At 40.5% G+C, this 16,945-nt stretch overlaps 1 protein-coding gene across 1 annotated transcript; it reads left to right on the forward strand.

Moving 5' to 3' along the window:
* The first annotated feature begins 166 nt into the window (after positions 1 to 166).
* On the forward strand, positions 167 to 6,116 carry LOC141835238 (CBS domain-containing protein CBSX6-like). The gene is made up of 2 exons (XM_074722667.1): positions 167 to 779; positions 4,941 to 6,116. Exons 1-2 carry the CDS (start codon positions 436 to 438, stop codon positions 5,812 to 5,814), a joined length of 1,218 nt encoding a protein of 405 aa, XP_074578768.1. The 5' UTR covers positions 167 to 435; the 3' UTR covers positions 5,815 to 6,116.
* The last annotated feature ends 10,829 nt before the right edge of the window (positions 6,117 to 16,945 follow it).

Genomic DNA, 16,945 nt, shown 5'->3' on the forward strand with positions numbered 1-16,945 from the left:
CAAAATAAAATAATTCGAATTGTTATTCGGAGTCAAACATCTATTAAATTATATTAATATTTGGCCCACCCTACCCGATTAAGATATTTACAGCTTTGCCATTATTGTTTGACTAAATGAACGCACACGCATCTTTTTCCTCACCGTTCCGCTCTGCTCTGTCCTTGCCTCTCGCTGCTCTTCCTCCTGTTCCTCTTCTTGACTTCTGTCGATTAATAATTCGATTTTTTTTTAATTTATTTATTTGATGGGCATTTCTTCCCTGCCATGGCCGGCGCCGTCCCTTCCGCTCGCTCCGCCGGTGGCGTCAATCTCCTTCTCGAACCTGTAGTCTCCTCCCTCCCCTGCACCCGGTCCAAGCCCATCACCGGCTTCCTCCTCCTCCATCTCACCCTCCTCCACTCCCTCTCCTGACCCCTAGCCACCCACCTCCCCATGGCCCTCGTCTTCCTTCACCACGTCGTCGGAGATCTCACCCTCGGCAAGCCGGAGCTTGTCCAGTTCTCCGACTCCCAGTCCGTCAAGGCGGCCGTCCGCGCCATCGGGGAGTCCGCCGAGGGAGCCATCACCATCTGGCGCTGCCCCTCTCCAGATTCCCCCATCACTCCGCCGCCTCCCCCTTCCGCTGACAGGTTCGTTGGGATGCTCAACTCCCTGGACGTCGTCGCGTTCCTAGCGAGCGCCGGCGACGACGATCGGGAGAAGGCCATGAGGACGCCGGTCTCCGAGTTGGTCACGCCCAACCACGGCCTCTTGAAGGAGGTGGATCCGGCAACAAGGTGCGATCTCTTTTACCACTTATTAGGGGTATCGAGTAGTCCGATCTAAAATTAGGGGGAAGTTTGTTGTTTATTCATTTAGCGTGCTCTCAATTCCTTTCTTCTCATTTGATTGACCTCTAGTTTTGCTTGCTATCGAACTTGCATCTCCAACAAGCTCTCTACTTGTTAATGTTGCAGTCTTAGTTACTGATCTTATTTGTACCATTATTGTCTTAATTTGATCATAAAGCAAGAAGCATCAATCTTGCTGGAGTTGTGATCATGCGGATGAAACATATATCTACCTAATTATGCTTTCCGGTTTGTTCTTTTAATCTAACTTCTTCATCCACGTTTCAACGGGCCAGGGCAGCCGGGCACGGCACGGGGTTGTCTCCTTATGTCACACCTAGCCACCTGGCATGGACCCAGCCTGCGCCAGCTCAGGCCCACAGGCAAGGCACATTTAAAAAATAATAAAATAGAGAAAATTTGATATTTACATAAATATAATATTACGTCTTTACTTTAATATAATAAAAATAATAATATAACATGAATGGCATATCTTAATTTGGATTAAATCATTTGTAGGGAAAATTTGAGCTAATTTGATAATTGTAGGCTTTATTTTGACAAAAATATCCTCTAAATAGCATTTTTTTTAAAGTATGGGTATTTTAGTCATTTTAGGTGGTTTTAGCGGTTGAATCACTTCATAGGCATGTTAGGCATGATGTCGTGCCTGCTCTATGGGATGAGTCTCTACTGCCTACGGGTGCAAATAAATCGAGCATGCTCACAAGCTTTTTGAGTAAATTCGAAATTATTTGATTCGTATTCGAAATTATCGAATTTGAACCGGACTCGAACATGTTCGATAATTTTTTCGAGCCGAATTTGAACACATAATATTTTGTTCAATTATTCATAAGCTGCTCGCGAGCCGAACTTGAATCGAACTCTAGTTATTTTTATATAATTTTAATTTAAATATGCTCAAATTAAGGTTCGAATAATTCGAACCGAACTCAAATTTAAGTCATTTCAAATTATAGTTTGGTTTTGCTCGAATCAAGGCTCGAACAATTCGAACCGAACTCGAGCTCGAATTTTATTTCGAACCAAGCTTGAGGCAAAATTATTTATATTTTCGAGTTTTGAATCGAATTCAAATATCATATATATTTTTTGAATTTGAATTCAAATATCAATATCTTCATATTATTCAGTTTGATTCGGTTCGTTTGCACTGCTGCCCCTAACCTAATTTTCAGGTAAGGACCAACACTAGACAACCTGATTTTTGATGGGTTGTGCCAAGCCAAGTCGCAGCCGGCCCAAGCACAGCCTAGACTATGTTAGGCCAGGCTGGGGTCATGGGCGTCCTGTTTCATTTGTCACCACTACATCTTCATGTGTGTAGTTTTTTAGTTACATTATTGTTGATGATTCATACAACTAATTTTATAGGGTCATTATTATAGATTGTGGATTCTGCTTTCTTTATCTGTTGGTAGGGCTTGAAATAATTCATATTGGTCTTCATGACCACCCAAATAATGCACTTCTATAGTATTCTTAGATTCTGAGATATGTCCATCTACATTCTACAGATCTACATTGCTAATACTAATCACTTAACTTAAGACCTTTGTTTCATGATATTTGCAAACTGATGTTGTGAAGTTGCTTCTCTCATACTACTCCATAGATTTTTTGATGTATGCACTTCTCCTTTCATCATAAATTGAAGTGTTTGATTGGAACATGAAAGCATGGCATGGCTGGGTTGATCTTATTCTTTGGGATTAGATTTTTTAAAGAAAGTTTGTTGTAAATTTGACAAATAGGCTAAAGTATAGATGACATTATTCACTAGAAAACATTTTCCTTTAGACTGATAATTGAAATCTTAGTACGAATATGAGGTTGTAGTTTGTTTCAGTTTCTTTCCGAATGACACATTGATAATCATAATTCTACCAGATTATTTATATGTTACTCCAAGAGTAAGAATGAATTTGTGATGGAAATCTTTATCTGTAAAGCAACCATAACGTTTTGGATTTTTGAGCTGTAAAGAGCAGATTGAACCAAGGCATCAATCTCTTTTTATAATCTTTAAATTTCAGAAATTAGAAGGGTAACATATAAAAGATTCTGAGTCATTCCTGGTACAGATTGACTACTAGTGAAACATGCACAACACTAGGTGTAGGAAGGCTACTCTATTCCAGTTCCAAGAAAAATTGAAAACATGCATAGTGCATTTCAGAAATTCCCTTAACATTGATAAATCACCTTGCTTTGGAATATTATATCATATGCTTCTTTTCATTTTCTTTTGATTTATCTTTTTGACTTCTTATATCAATTAAGACAATGCATTACAAAATAAATTTAAATTTTCATTCAGATTGTAAAGGAACCTTATACCTTTTTCATGTCCTTTGCATCTTGCATAGCATTTATGTAACTTGTTAAACTTGTATCAAATTGTTTGCAACAGTCACTATAAGGTAAATGCAGCCTTCCATCAATCAAGTGTATAAATAACAATGATTTGCGTCAGGCACATTCCGATCAATATTAAATGATTTCCTTAGGAATGTTGATTTCTTGCAAGTGGTATTGATCAGAATTAAATCCTTCAGGGAGTTATAGGCATTGATAAATATATATTGAATATTTTGAGTTATGTATTGCTATTTATTATTTGTGGTACTTAATTGGATTTAGCTCCTCCGTGGAGCCATGACCATATATGACTTTACTTGCATACTCATTTTGATTATTTACCATGGAAGGTATCTAGTCTAAGTTTCTCTACTGTACACCCACACATCTTCAATGAGGTTTATGCACGTCATCTATTTTGTTACGGATAATTTCATCCTCTACTTCTGGGATTTTTTGGTATTGAGTTTAGTAACAGAAAAAGTTCAAGGCGACTTTATTTTCTCCTTGTGGATGATCTGCTTTTGTCATTAATAATTGCTTGATCTTTGAAAAAAGAGTTACATTTTGTATTTACCACTGTGCTATTTAATTTTGTTCAATGATAGAACAAGATGTCAGAATATTTGTAAATTATAGCTTGTTGTTGTATTAAATCTTTTCTTTTCCTGTCCATTTCTCACAACTCCTAGAAGCAAATTGTTTTCTAGGTTTATTTGTCTACAAGGATGATTTGTTTTTCTTTGAAGGCTGCTGGTGTATGTTTTAATCATAGTTGTAAAAATTTGTATTGGGATCAGGATCAAATAGTCAAAGAATCCAATATTAGCTGTACGGGATCAGTAGAATAAGTGAAATTAGAATTTAGAATTGGCAGAAAAAGAGAGGAAGATATTTTTAAAAAATCATATATGTCATTATGATAGATCTTTTAAAATCTTGAAGAATACCTATTATATGTCTACATATCAAATTATTATTGATACAATATACAAATAATATCATACTTCTTGGTATAAAAAATGAATAATACTAAAAATAGATTTGAACCATCAATAAAATCATATTTTTTAGTATAGATTAATAAATAACATTATATTGTTAAATATATTTTTTAATGAAAGTGTGATTGTTTAATATTTAATGGTATAGGGTTTAGCTAGTTTCTAGTTAGAGGCTAGTTTCATGCTCTTTATTGACCGATTGAGATTTTGATGTTCTTTCTCAATCCCTAATAATCTCTCAATTCTTAATAACCATGCACGAACATGATTGATAATTGAGAAAGATAAATGACGTGTTGAATCTAACGAATGATGACAAAGATGAATGAATGATGTTTAATCTTGTGGTAAGGTGAATCTCAAGTTGTGCCAAGAATAAGGCAGTTTTAGAGGGAAAGGATGCTTGAATTCCTTGAGAATGAAGGTGGGATTAAAGAGAAAGGTAAATCGGTCAACATTTTCAAATTTATCTCAATTTGATTAAAATTTTAATCTATTTCAATTAGTTTTGCTCTTTACTTGATCGAATTTGAATGAATTCCATCAATTTTGTATTGTATTGTATTTTAATCTTTATTTGCTCTTATTAGATCATCGTGAAACTAGTTTTATCCTACTGATAATTGTGCTACGATAGTAATACATAATCTGAATTACTATGATAGTTTTATCCTACTGATGATAATCTTTATTTTCTGCTTTGATTGATTCTAAGGTTAATTGATGCACTCGACATGATGAAGCAAGGTGTGAAATGGCTCCTAGTTCGCAAAAGTGTCATGTGGAGAGGCTTCAGCAAGCGATTTTCTGTTCTTTACAATGGCAAATGGCTCAAGAGCACTCAGAGTTCATCGGTAGGCGGAGCAAGCAACAGCGATCGGCCGTCATCTTCTGCCCTCCATGAGAATAAATATTGCTGCCTCTCCCGTGAAGATGTAGTTCGTTTCCTAATCGGCTGCCTTGGTGCTCTGGCTCCTCTTCCTCTGTCTTCTATATCCTCTCTTGGAGCCATCAGTTCAAACTATTCTTATATTGATGCCTTCTGGCCTACACTTGAAGCTATCAGAAAGATTCCCCACAATCCATGTGCAATTGCAGTCGTCAAGACAAACTCGGATGGCACCCACAACATCATCGGAGATATATCTGCTTACAAGTTATGGAAGTGTAACTACTGGGCTGCCGCATGGGCTATGGCAAATTTGTCTGCCGGACAGTTTGTGTTGGGAGCTGAAGACTACGGTGCTGCTCCAGATTCTGTTCCTGACTTCTCTATCAACTCGCCACCGCAGAATGCAGGGGGTGAAGCTTCGCCAAGGCGTCAAAAGTTCAGCAGCAGAAGCATGGGGTTCACAGCTAGTCAAGCGAACGAAATGCCACTGCGGAGATTGAGGAGCATGTATCGTGGGCGGAGTGCACCACTGACCTGCAAGAATACCAGCTCGCTGGCGGCCGTCATGGCACAGATGTTGTCCTACCGGGCAACCCATGTATGGGTGATCGATGCCGACAAGGAAGATGATACCTTAGTTGGGATTGTTTCGTTTAACGAGATCCTGAATGCTGTCACCCAGTATCCGGCAAGTTGAACCCGTTTCCATGTGTTTGTTATGCGTCGTCAGTAATTTGCTTGTTTGGTATGGTGTCTTCGTAGGTGTCTCTGAGGTACTACTGCATTGGATTTGGAGTATCCTGGCTGGTTTGGATTTGTAGATGTGATTGGGGAGGTTTGCATCAACTTCGTTATGTTGAGACAGTAATATCGTTGGATGTCCTGCCATTAATAAACAAAATGCTAAATAAATGGTAAGACAATAAATGATGAAAGTATATGAATCGTGAATCAGTATTAACTTTTTTGTTTGTTTGATGATGAAGTATATTTGAATGTTTTAGGGACCTTGAAGTTTTAGTAAGAAATGATAACTTTCAATTTTATCACCTAAGCTTTGCATGAATTCATTTCCTCCCCACCCCACTGTGCTCCACGTGAGTTGTGACCAATAGAGTAGTAAGCTTCGTTGTTTACCTCCTACATAGTAACATAGGTGAGAGGGCATCAGTTATAAACTCCTCCGATGCTTAAGTTTGCCATAGTTGGAAAATAGGAAAGCAGAGAACTGAAAGGTTGTGAGTTTGCGTATCTCCTTCCTCTTTTTATCCTGCAACTCTACTTCTCCTTCCTTCTTTTATCCTGCAACCCTACTTCTTCTATTACACTAGTTGTAAATTATAATTATCCACATCGTCATAACCATCCTTCCATTAAGGTGGTTATTACCAATTACATGGCTAAATGGGGGTGAACATGTATCCAACCAATGAGGGGGTCGACAAGGATGTTTGTGGATGGGAAAATTCCCAAAGAGTGTATATGCGCTCAAGAGGGATATGTTGGTGCAAGGAGCACCAGATGATCGAACCTGAGTTTTGATAATAACAAAAGGTTTAAATTGTGTCATGTAATCTAATAAATGAAACCGAATGTGCAGGTAGTACAGGAAAGCCCTAGTTGCAACTAAACAGTGAAAGTCTTGGCTGGGGACTAGACAGGAAGACTTAATTTGGAGGATTATATGGAAAGACCTGGTTTGTGTTGGTGCAATTAACCTCGGATGAAAGTTGACCAAGTGACCAAGCTCGATTTGACTCGAGTTGAGTTTTGATATTTGATCAATATATTGGTTAGGTGTCAAATAGGTCAGGTTAACCGAATACTTGAAAGTAGAAAGTCCAAGTGGGTCATGGAGGACCAGACACTTAGCACGAGATGGGAAGTCCAAATGGGTCATGGAGGACCAAACACTTGGAACGAGATGAAAAATCCAAGTGGGTCAAGGTTGACCGAACACTTGATGATCGGTAGTCTAATAAGGAAGTTGGTAAGAAGAAAGTCTAAGTGGGCCAAGGTTGACTAGACACTTGGCATGAGATGGAAAGTCCATGTGGATCAAGGTTGACTGAACACTTATTGATCAGAAGTCTAATAAGGAAGTTGACAAGAGGAAAGTCTAAGTGAATCAAGATTGATCAAACACTTGGTGATTTGAAGTCCTGACAGGTCGAGGTTGACCATATGCTAGGCAACGAGACATCTTGGTAGGTCAAGGATGACCGGATGTCATGTAAAGTTGAAAACGATATAGCAAACTTCCGAAGGTCATAACTTTTGACTCGGATATTGAAACGGGACGATCTTTGGTGCTAAATGAAGCTCATTCAGAGATGTATCTTTTTATTCAAATTGATTTGATTGATTGTGTATCAGTCAACTAATTTGGATCAGAACTGAATAGAAGTAAATCGATTCAACTGATCAGGAGAATCAATCGATTGATCAAGGTAATTAGTCGATTGATGCTGTTTTAAAGTGTATAGAAGTGAATCAATTTGATTGATTGGCAAATTAGTTGATTGATTGGTCAATCAGTTAACTGATTAGAAAATCAATTGATTGATATTTGAAAATCGATAAAATTAGGCAGATTTTTGATGGTTCAAAAGTCGTTATTTGGTCGCTGACCATATCAATCGACTGGTAGAGGATATCAGTTGACTAATAGGTGGAAATCAACCCAAACTTCAACTGTATAAGTAAGATTTTATTTGTAGGAGAAGGTGCCAATTCTTGGGGGTTTAAGGACAAAGTGTTGCTGCATTTCCATACCAACAATAGGCTATTCTAAGCAACAAGAAATCATCCAAAGCAAGATTTCATTTGTAAAGGTATTTTTGCTTTAATTTGTATTTGTATTCCTATTTCTTATTGTAAATTATGTTCTTATAAGAACAAACTTGTGAGAGACTTCTCTGCCTAGGGAAAGTATCCGAAAATGAGTTCATAGTGGAGGTAGATAGCTCGGAGTGGGCCCTTGGATTAGTTATCTCAAGGAGGCGGATACCAAGTAAAATCCAGAAGTTGTGCATGTGGAGTCACGTTTGAATCAAGGTTTTCGTTGCACATTCAAGCGATGAGCATAAGTTCAAGACAAGAAGCGATCGGAGCTATTCACCCCCCTCTAACTCGCATGGGTCCTAACAAGTAGTATCAGAGCTGTAAGATACAAGAAATTTTGAGGTTAAATGAGGTAAATAAACTTTACCTCTAATAATTTGTCATTAAGGTTTAATGAAGCCAATTAATATTAGCTCCATTTAGCCAATTAAAGCCTAAATTAAAGTAGCCCATTAAAGCCCAATTAGTTAGTGGTTAGTGGTTCGGGTTGGGTTAAACCCAAAACTCGTTAAGAAATCGATTAAAAAGGTGACCGCGATCGCGATCACTGTTCTTCGCCGAGCTCGCGTGTTGCAGCTTGAATCTTGGTACGCTGGATCATAGGAGTCGGTCTTGGAGGTTTGTAGTAACCAAGAGCTTCTGTCGGTGAGTTGTTATGGAGATCGGGTTTAGGTGGCGATATGCAACAGAGGCGAGAGCTAGGTTTTGACCTTTATTGATTGTGTTGGATTTCTTCGATTTCTGTCAGATCTTTGATTTGCTTGAGCTCACAACTCGTTGGAATTGATAGAGATATATTGGTATTGGAAATTGAGATTTGATCTATTTCAAATCTGTTCTTGAATGCGATTAAGCTCTGTTTCAATAATAAATTGTAGGTTGTTTTGGATTTGGTTTAGCTTTCGAATTGGTGGATTCGATTGTAACCAAGGGGATTATGGATTTGATTGGTTTAATTGGGTTTTAGATGCTAGGTTTAATGATTGGAATTATAGGGGTTGTTCCATTTAATTGTTGTTAAGTTTGATTTGTTGGTTTACTTTGTTGCAAGTGTTGACATGAACCCAATTAGTTTGATTAGGTTTATGTTGATCCTTAGCTTGAGTCTAAACTAACTTGTATCAATTTGATTTGATCAGTTGGTTTAGATCTAGTTGAAGATCAATTAGTGTTGAGATCTTTTGCTCATGTTTAATTAGCATGAGTTAATTGGATGGGTTGGATTGGATTAGGTTAGTGGGATTTGGAGGTAACAATTGGATTATGAATCCAATTGGATTATAGTTTTAATTGAATTGTGGTTAGGGTTGTTTTTAGGTAAAATTGAATGTATTATTGTATTTAGTATTGTATGTTGTAATTTGCAGAACCTTGACTTGTTGATCCTGATATATACGAGTGTTGTATTTTTCTAGGGGTTCTTTTATTGACGTTCGTCAGATCAGGTGGGTACCCCTGTACTTGGTCAATACAGGTTTGTTCATAGTGCATGACTTATTATACAATTATTATTAATTATTTGTTGTTATCCTTATTACTCATGCTAGTTATCTTGTTGATATCCTTATTTCACTCGTTGCTTGATACATGTCTGTTGACCTTTGATATGATCTATTTGTTGTCAATACAGTCTCAATTATGTATCATTGATCTGTGATGACTTATCCTGATTTATGTTGATTATGCCAGAGTAGATGTAGGCATTATTTGTTGAGTTGAGCATCATAACATCTACATGCTAGTAGTAGGTGTTGTTGGCTGTTGTTGTTGTTGTTGGCACTCACCTGACACCGTGTTGTGGTGGGACAGGGGTGAGAGCATTTGTTGTGCTATGTTGGGTGCAACCAGGACTAGCTAGATAGCCCTCCTGAGATACTGCCCTCTCCTCACTTGATTAGTAGTGGTTTGTTGTTGGAGCCTGTGCAGTTGTCCTGTCGTGCGCCTCAGTTCACTGCACTGGGTGGGTGACTGGGGATGACGAGTGCAAACAGTGACCATGCATGATTGCATGTGATGTGTGTTGCATATATGCATGCATTTGTTTGTAGATTATTATACTGCATTTGTTGTTTACAGTATCTTTGTGTGTGACTGTTGCACTTGTTTGATATATGCATTGTTGCATTGTATGACATTACATGCATTGTTTGAATTCACATGATTTTTATTACCTGTTAAGTAGTATTGACTTATGTATCATTTGGAGAGACTGTATATCCTTTGATATCTCTGTTGATATTTATGTTGTGCACTTCTATCTTGTATTTCACTGAGTATTTTATACTCACTACCCAGACCCTGGGGTGTCTTTTATTCTTCCCCAGGTAGCAGATAGGATTATACTTTAGAGCTTGGAGTTCTGCCGGACTGCCCCCATCTCACAGCAGGAGAATTTATCTTGTGGTTTTACTTCGTATGGATTTTGGTTGTGTTTGGTTGTGCACTTATTCGTGGACTTGTAGAGTTTTTGGTGTGTATTTGAGATTTGGACTTATGTTTGTATTTGGGTAGATTTGGATCTTGTTATGTTTCTGCTGCAGAACTTTTTATTATCTTGTGTGGATTTTTTGTATACACGTTTTGGTTTTTGTGCATGTGTTAGTTTACTAGTTTGTGGTCGTGTGAGATCTTATTCATGTAGTTTAGTATCTGTTATGTACTTTGTGATGTGTGGATTGTGGCCGTGTGAGCCTTATATTAAATGTATTCACGGAAAGTTGAATTGTTACAGGGTAGATGCTGCTGAAATTTTTCGGACAGCCGTCTTAAGAGCAACTTTAGAGAGAGTCCAACAAACTATCCTTAGTTCTAATGGTAGGTATCAAGTATATCAATTATATATCACATATATATAGCTATCACATTATGCTATTAACTTATTGATATTTGCATAAAAGTTAGGTTGCCAACTCATTAATATATATATACATCATATGTGGACCCAATAGGTCAATGCAAGCTCTGTCTCGTGCTGTATACTCTGTGGACCCAATAATTGTTGCTCGCCGACCTCCTCCCACAATACCGGAGATCGACAGGGTGTACCATACAATGCCTCGAATGAAGCCATCTGAATAGTAGAATGATAGCTGTTATTATACGCAAACTCTATTAAATGCAAGTGATCCTCCCAACTGCCACCAAAATCCATAACGCACGCTTGCAATTAGTCCTCCAGAGTCTGGATAGTGCGCTCTGACTGACCGTCTATCTGCGGATGGAATGTTGTACTAAAGTGGAGCTCTGTGCCCAATGTCTACTGCAGACTCTGCCAAAACCGGGAAGTAAACCACGGATCTCTATTAGAAATAATACTAGCAGGTACACCGTGTAATCTGATACTCTCTCGACAATAAATGCCAGCTAGACGATCCAGTGAATCTATCCGACGTATCAGAAGGAAATGAGTGGATTTGGTTAACCGATAGACGATTACCCAAATCGCATCATGCCCTTTGCGGGTCTTGGGCAAACCAGTAACGAAGTCCATAGTGATGTGTTCCTACTTCCACTCAAGCAATGGTATCTTCTGAAGTAATCCTGCTGGTCTCTGGTGTTCAGCCTTCACCTGCTGACAGACTAAACACCTCGCAACAAAATCTGCGATGTCTCTCTTCATGTCATCCCACCAATAGAGGCACTTAAGGTCTCGATACATACGATTACCACCCGGATGTATCGCGAACCTCGAATGATGTGCCTCTTGTAGCAATTCATCTTTAACTAGAAGTTGCTCAGAAACACAAAGTCGACCTCGAAATCGAACTATCCCCTCTGCGTCACATGAGAACTCTAACTGTTGTCCGGAGTCCATCCTGCTGCGTATAAACTGCAGATGTTGATCACTAGCCTGAGCCAACTTAATCTTCTCCACTATAGGTGACTGAGCAACCATCGAAACTAGAACACCATACTGAGTCCGACTATGTTCTATCAGTCCCAACTCTAAAAACTGTCAAATCAGATCAGTGATGGCTACCATCTGACTAGCCAGAATCCCATGTGACTTCCGACTAAGTGCATCTGCGATTATATTAGCTTTACCTGGGTGGTAGCTAATGGTACAATCGTAATCCTTCAGATAATCTATCCAGCGTCTCTGTCTGAGGTTCAATTCTTTCTAGATGAACAAATACTTCAGGCTTTTATGATCGGTAAAAATCTCGAAGGTAACTCCATATAAGTAGTGTCGTCAAATCTTCAGAGCGAAGATAATAGCAGCAAGCTCCAAATCATGCACACGATAGTTCTTCTCGTGGTCTTTCAACTGATGAGAAGCATAAGCGACTACCCGATCACGCTGCATCAATACCACACCAAGTCCCTCGAATGATGCATCTGTGTAAAGTGGGAATCCATCCTCGCCAGAAGGAATCACAAGAATCAGAGCGCTCACTAACCACTGCTTAAGCTCTTGGAAGCTAGTCTCGCAAGCCTCTGACCAAACGAACTTCGCTCCCTTTTTGGTTAGCCGAGTCAGCGGTGTAGCAAGACGTGAGATCAACAAATCTCTGATAATATCCTGCTAAACCCAGAAAACTACGGACCTCCTGAACCTTCGGCTGCTCCCAACTAGTAATAGTCTCAATCTTCTGAGGATCAACAGAAATCCCTCTGCTGGATACCACGTGCCCGAGAAATCCCACCGATGATAACCAGAAAGCACATTCGCTGAACTTTACGTACAGCTGCTCCCGACGTAATATCTCGAGTAGAATGCAGAGACGCTGCTCATGCTCTGTCTCTGATCGAGAATATATGAGAATATCATTGATAAATGTAGGATCGATGTACGCGCTAGAGGGAGATGAATAGCGCGTGTCGCTTTTACAAAATTTATTCGTTGAATCTATCAAAACTCGCAGCGGAATATTAGAACACAAAACATAAGGACCCGCGGATTTACTTGGTTCCTAACCCCCCAGGGTTAGTACATCCAAGGCCTATGTACGGGAGGCGCCCGTCCACTAGTGGTCTCCTTTCCGAAGTTGTTCGGAGGCGGAAAAACCTGTCTTACAGTCCAAAAATAGTTACAATAAAATAAGAACAAGTAAGAACAAATAGAAAATAGATAACCAAACAGTAGCTGCCGATCTAGAAGTCCGAGCGCCGCGCACTCCTCCTGGATCTTCCCCGGTCGCAAGCGTCTGGCCCCTTTCGTGTTCAGAATCACCACTTGTTGAGCAGGGAGGTTAATCACTTGAATGCCTTTGCTTCTGCACGTTCACGACCTTTTATAATGGTCTTGAGTCGACTCAGATCCATATCTGGGTCGACTCCAGCTTGCGTGGCAGATAGAACTTCATCCTGCTCGTTATCTGCTGTCCGAGTCGACTCAAATGCCCTTCTGAGTCGACTCAAGTGCCCTTCTGAGTCGACTCTAGATAGAATTTGAGTCGACTCTAGAATCCTTTTTTGTAGATCTCTGAAAGGGCTTTCTAACGCATCCGACCGTGCCTCGTTTCAAGTCCTGAGTCAAAAGTTATGACCCGTTGAAGTTGACCCTGCATTATGGTTCCTGCAAAACAAGCATGAAAACAACCAAGCCAACCTAGCTTTACCTTGTGGGTCTAACTTCGGATTTCTACCGAAATACTGGGTTAGTTTGACGTCTCCTGTTCCACTCTAGAAACGTGCTCTTACCCACTCCACTCAGGAGAATTTATGCCAACCAAGTCCTCCAGACTTGTTGGACTTGTGCTCGGCTCTATCCTAGCCCCCCAAGATTTTTGCTGCGGTTCGATTCTCTCTAACCAACCCAGACTTCTACTGCGACTCGGTCACCCAGACCAGCCCAGACTTCTGCTGCGACTCGGTCACCTAGACCGGCCCAGACTTCTGTTGCGACTCGGTCACCTAGACCAGCCCAGACTTCACCTGGTGCACTTGACTCCGCCAAGACTTCCGCCTGATCCTCCAAATCAGGACTTCCCTTTGCCTAGCCTACAACTAGGACTTTCCCTTGCCTAGCTTCACTCACCAGGACTTCTCGCTCACTTCCACACATCCAAACATCAAGTCCTGTTTGGATCAACCCTTGGTCAAACTGATCGACTTAGGTGTATTGTCAAACATCGAAACTCTAGACAAGATCTTTGTGCATCTTGCACCAACAATAAAGACAATGACGAACCGATCTAGATACTCTAAGAAAATCTGGTTCATCAGATCCATAAATACGACCGGAGCATTGGTGAGACCAAACGACATCACCAAAAACTCATAGTGTCCGTATCGAGTGCGAAAATCTATCTTTTGGACATCCTTATCTTGTACTTTGAGCTGATGATAGCCAAACCACAGATCAATCTTAGAGTACACACACGAACCCTTCAGTTGGTCAAACAAATCTTCGATGCGAGGCAATGGATATTTGTTCTTCATTGTTACCGCATTCAACAGGCGGTAATCAATACACAATCGCATAGATCCATCCTTTTTCTTCACAAATAGGACTGGGGCTCCCCATGGTGAAACACTCGGACGAATAAAACCCCAGTCCAATAATTCCTGTAGCTGGACTTTAAGTTCTTCCAGCTCTTTCGGTGCCATCCGATACGGAGCCTTGGACACTGGTGTCGTGCCCAGAATTACCTCGATAGTGAACTGAATATGTCTCTAAGGTGGTAAACCAGGAAGCTCATCCGGGAATACATCCTGAAACTCTCGAACGATACGAACATCGGAAGGACAAGAAATATCATCCTCCTCTGTTTGCTTCAGAAACAACATATAACTACGGCAGCCACTGTCTAATGTCTTTGAGCTTGTATAGCCGAGATAAGAGATAATCCATCACTCTGAGTGCCAACGAATTCCCAAGCGGATTGATCCGGAGGTCGGAAGGTAATCACTCTCGCTCGGTAATCTACTATAGCATGGTAAGTGGTCAACCAATCCATACCCAGAATGATATTGAATTCTGCCATATTAAGAACCCACAGATCCACTGTAAGGGTATGACCGTCGAAATCCAACGGGCATCCCTTAATCTGCTGATTTGTAGTCAGGACTTCACCCGAGAATAAAGATACTGCTAGACTACATGATCTAATCATCGGGATTCTACCAATTTTCCTCAAAAAGACTCTAGATATAAAAGAGTGAGAGCTACCAGTATCAATCAAAGTATCTGCATATATGGAATAGACAGAAACCATACCCTTAATGACCGATCCATCGGCCCGCTGCGCATCCTCCCGAGTAATAGTATAGACACGTCCAACCTCTGTACTGGATGGCTCCGCAACTAGCAGAGAGGTAGATGGCCTCCACTTCGTCGGAATTTGACTCGGAGGTGTTGAAGTCGGAAACTGAGGTTGCTGCTGAGGTAGCATGTATGACTGAGGTACGGCTGGTAAATACTACTGTGTAGAATAACGTATCTCTGGACCAGTAGAATACTGAAAAGCTATATATGGAATTGTCTGGTCTCTCCCCTGAAGCATATACATTTGTGGTTGGGGTGTAAGCCGCTGCTGCTGATGTGCTCTGGGCCTCTGTGTCCTCTGAGATCGCTACTGGGTAGGACGTCCTCCTAAAGATGCAGCACCAGTAAGCTCCAGCTGAGCCTTCAGAGTACACTCTCTGATCATATGACCTAGAAGTTTGCAGTAGTAACAGATAGGCTGATCCAGTGGGCAATCACCTATCATATGACTGGATGATCCGCAGTGATTACACTTCTTATTATGATCTTTCTGGCCTGAATACGATGTACTACGGAACTGTCCTCTAGACGGTTGTCCAGTCCTCTGTCGCTTCTGAGCAGTCGGCTGAGAGTCCCGACCCCTCATTTTACCGTGAATGTTCTGCTTCCCAACCTCTTTCTCTTTAGATATTTGTTGCCGAGTTAACTCGATGGCCAGTGCCCGGTCTAACGCCTCTTTGTATGAGCTGATAGAAGACCCTGCAGCGAGGCCCTGCATAAACTGGCACATCCGATCCTCATCCTGCGCACCAGCTGTAGACAAAACTCTGAAAGTTTCTTAAATTCGGAGTTATATTCCATAACTAACCTTTCTCCTTGCTTCAGACTCAAGAACTCCTGGCGTCGTGCCATGCGGAAGGTCGCCTGGAAAAACTCTCTCGAATGCCTCTCTGAAAGATGTCCATGTCACCTCCTGCTTTCCGAATACAATCTTCTGAGTCTTCCACCAAGTAAGAGCCTAATCTCGTAGGTGATAAGTAGCCAATCCGACCTTCTCTGAGTCCGTACAATCCATATAGTCATACATATCTACCAAATTCTCCATCCACGACCGAGCATTCCACGGATCAGATCCTCCATGAAATAAAGTGAAACGTTCCTTGGCCAATTTAGCCAGGGTCATAATACAACTCTTAGCAGCCGGAGCAGATGTAGGCATATCTGGAGGAATCCCCTGGGCCTGACAACTCAGCTCTCCGATCAAAATATTACGATTTTGATTCCGTATATCCATCTCCTCCTGAATAAGATCAGGCTCCTCTGACATATCAGGTTGTCTCAGGGTCGACCTCGTCCTCGGCCTCGGCCTCGAGGTATAAGGGTCATATAATAAAATGTATCTGATACACGATCAATATAAATTTTCTACCCAACTAGAGAAACATACTAAAATACTTACAGATTTTTGTCGGATATCTTTGCCATGTCATTTCCATCTCACGATCTGGATCAAGCAACCAAAAATCTGATAAACGCGATACGACGGCAAATACGACTTTCGGTTACTCGATACAAAATAATTCCGAACAAATGCTAAACCTAATGCAACGATTAATTCCGAAAAACTAATCATAAAATCATGCTCCGATAGACTCAAAATGCGACAAATAGAACATAAACCTACGCTCTGATACCATTAAATTGTCACAACCCGGGAGATAGTCGTCCGAAAAATTTTGATAGCACCTCCCCAGTATCACTGACAATTCCCTGAATACAAACATATAATAAGGCTCACACGGCCTATCCATACTACAAAATATGGATTTAGACA

Source organism: Curcuma longa, chromosome 9 (genome assembly GCF_044706935.1).
Source record: "Curcuma longa cultivar G26 ecotype Majalengka, Jawa Barat chromosome 9, ITB_CL_G26_1.1, whole genome shotgun sequence".
In the NCBI taxonomy this organism is placed as follows: Eukaryota; Viridiplantae; Streptophyta; class Magnoliopsida; order Zingiberales; family Zingiberaceae; genus Curcuma; species Curcuma longa.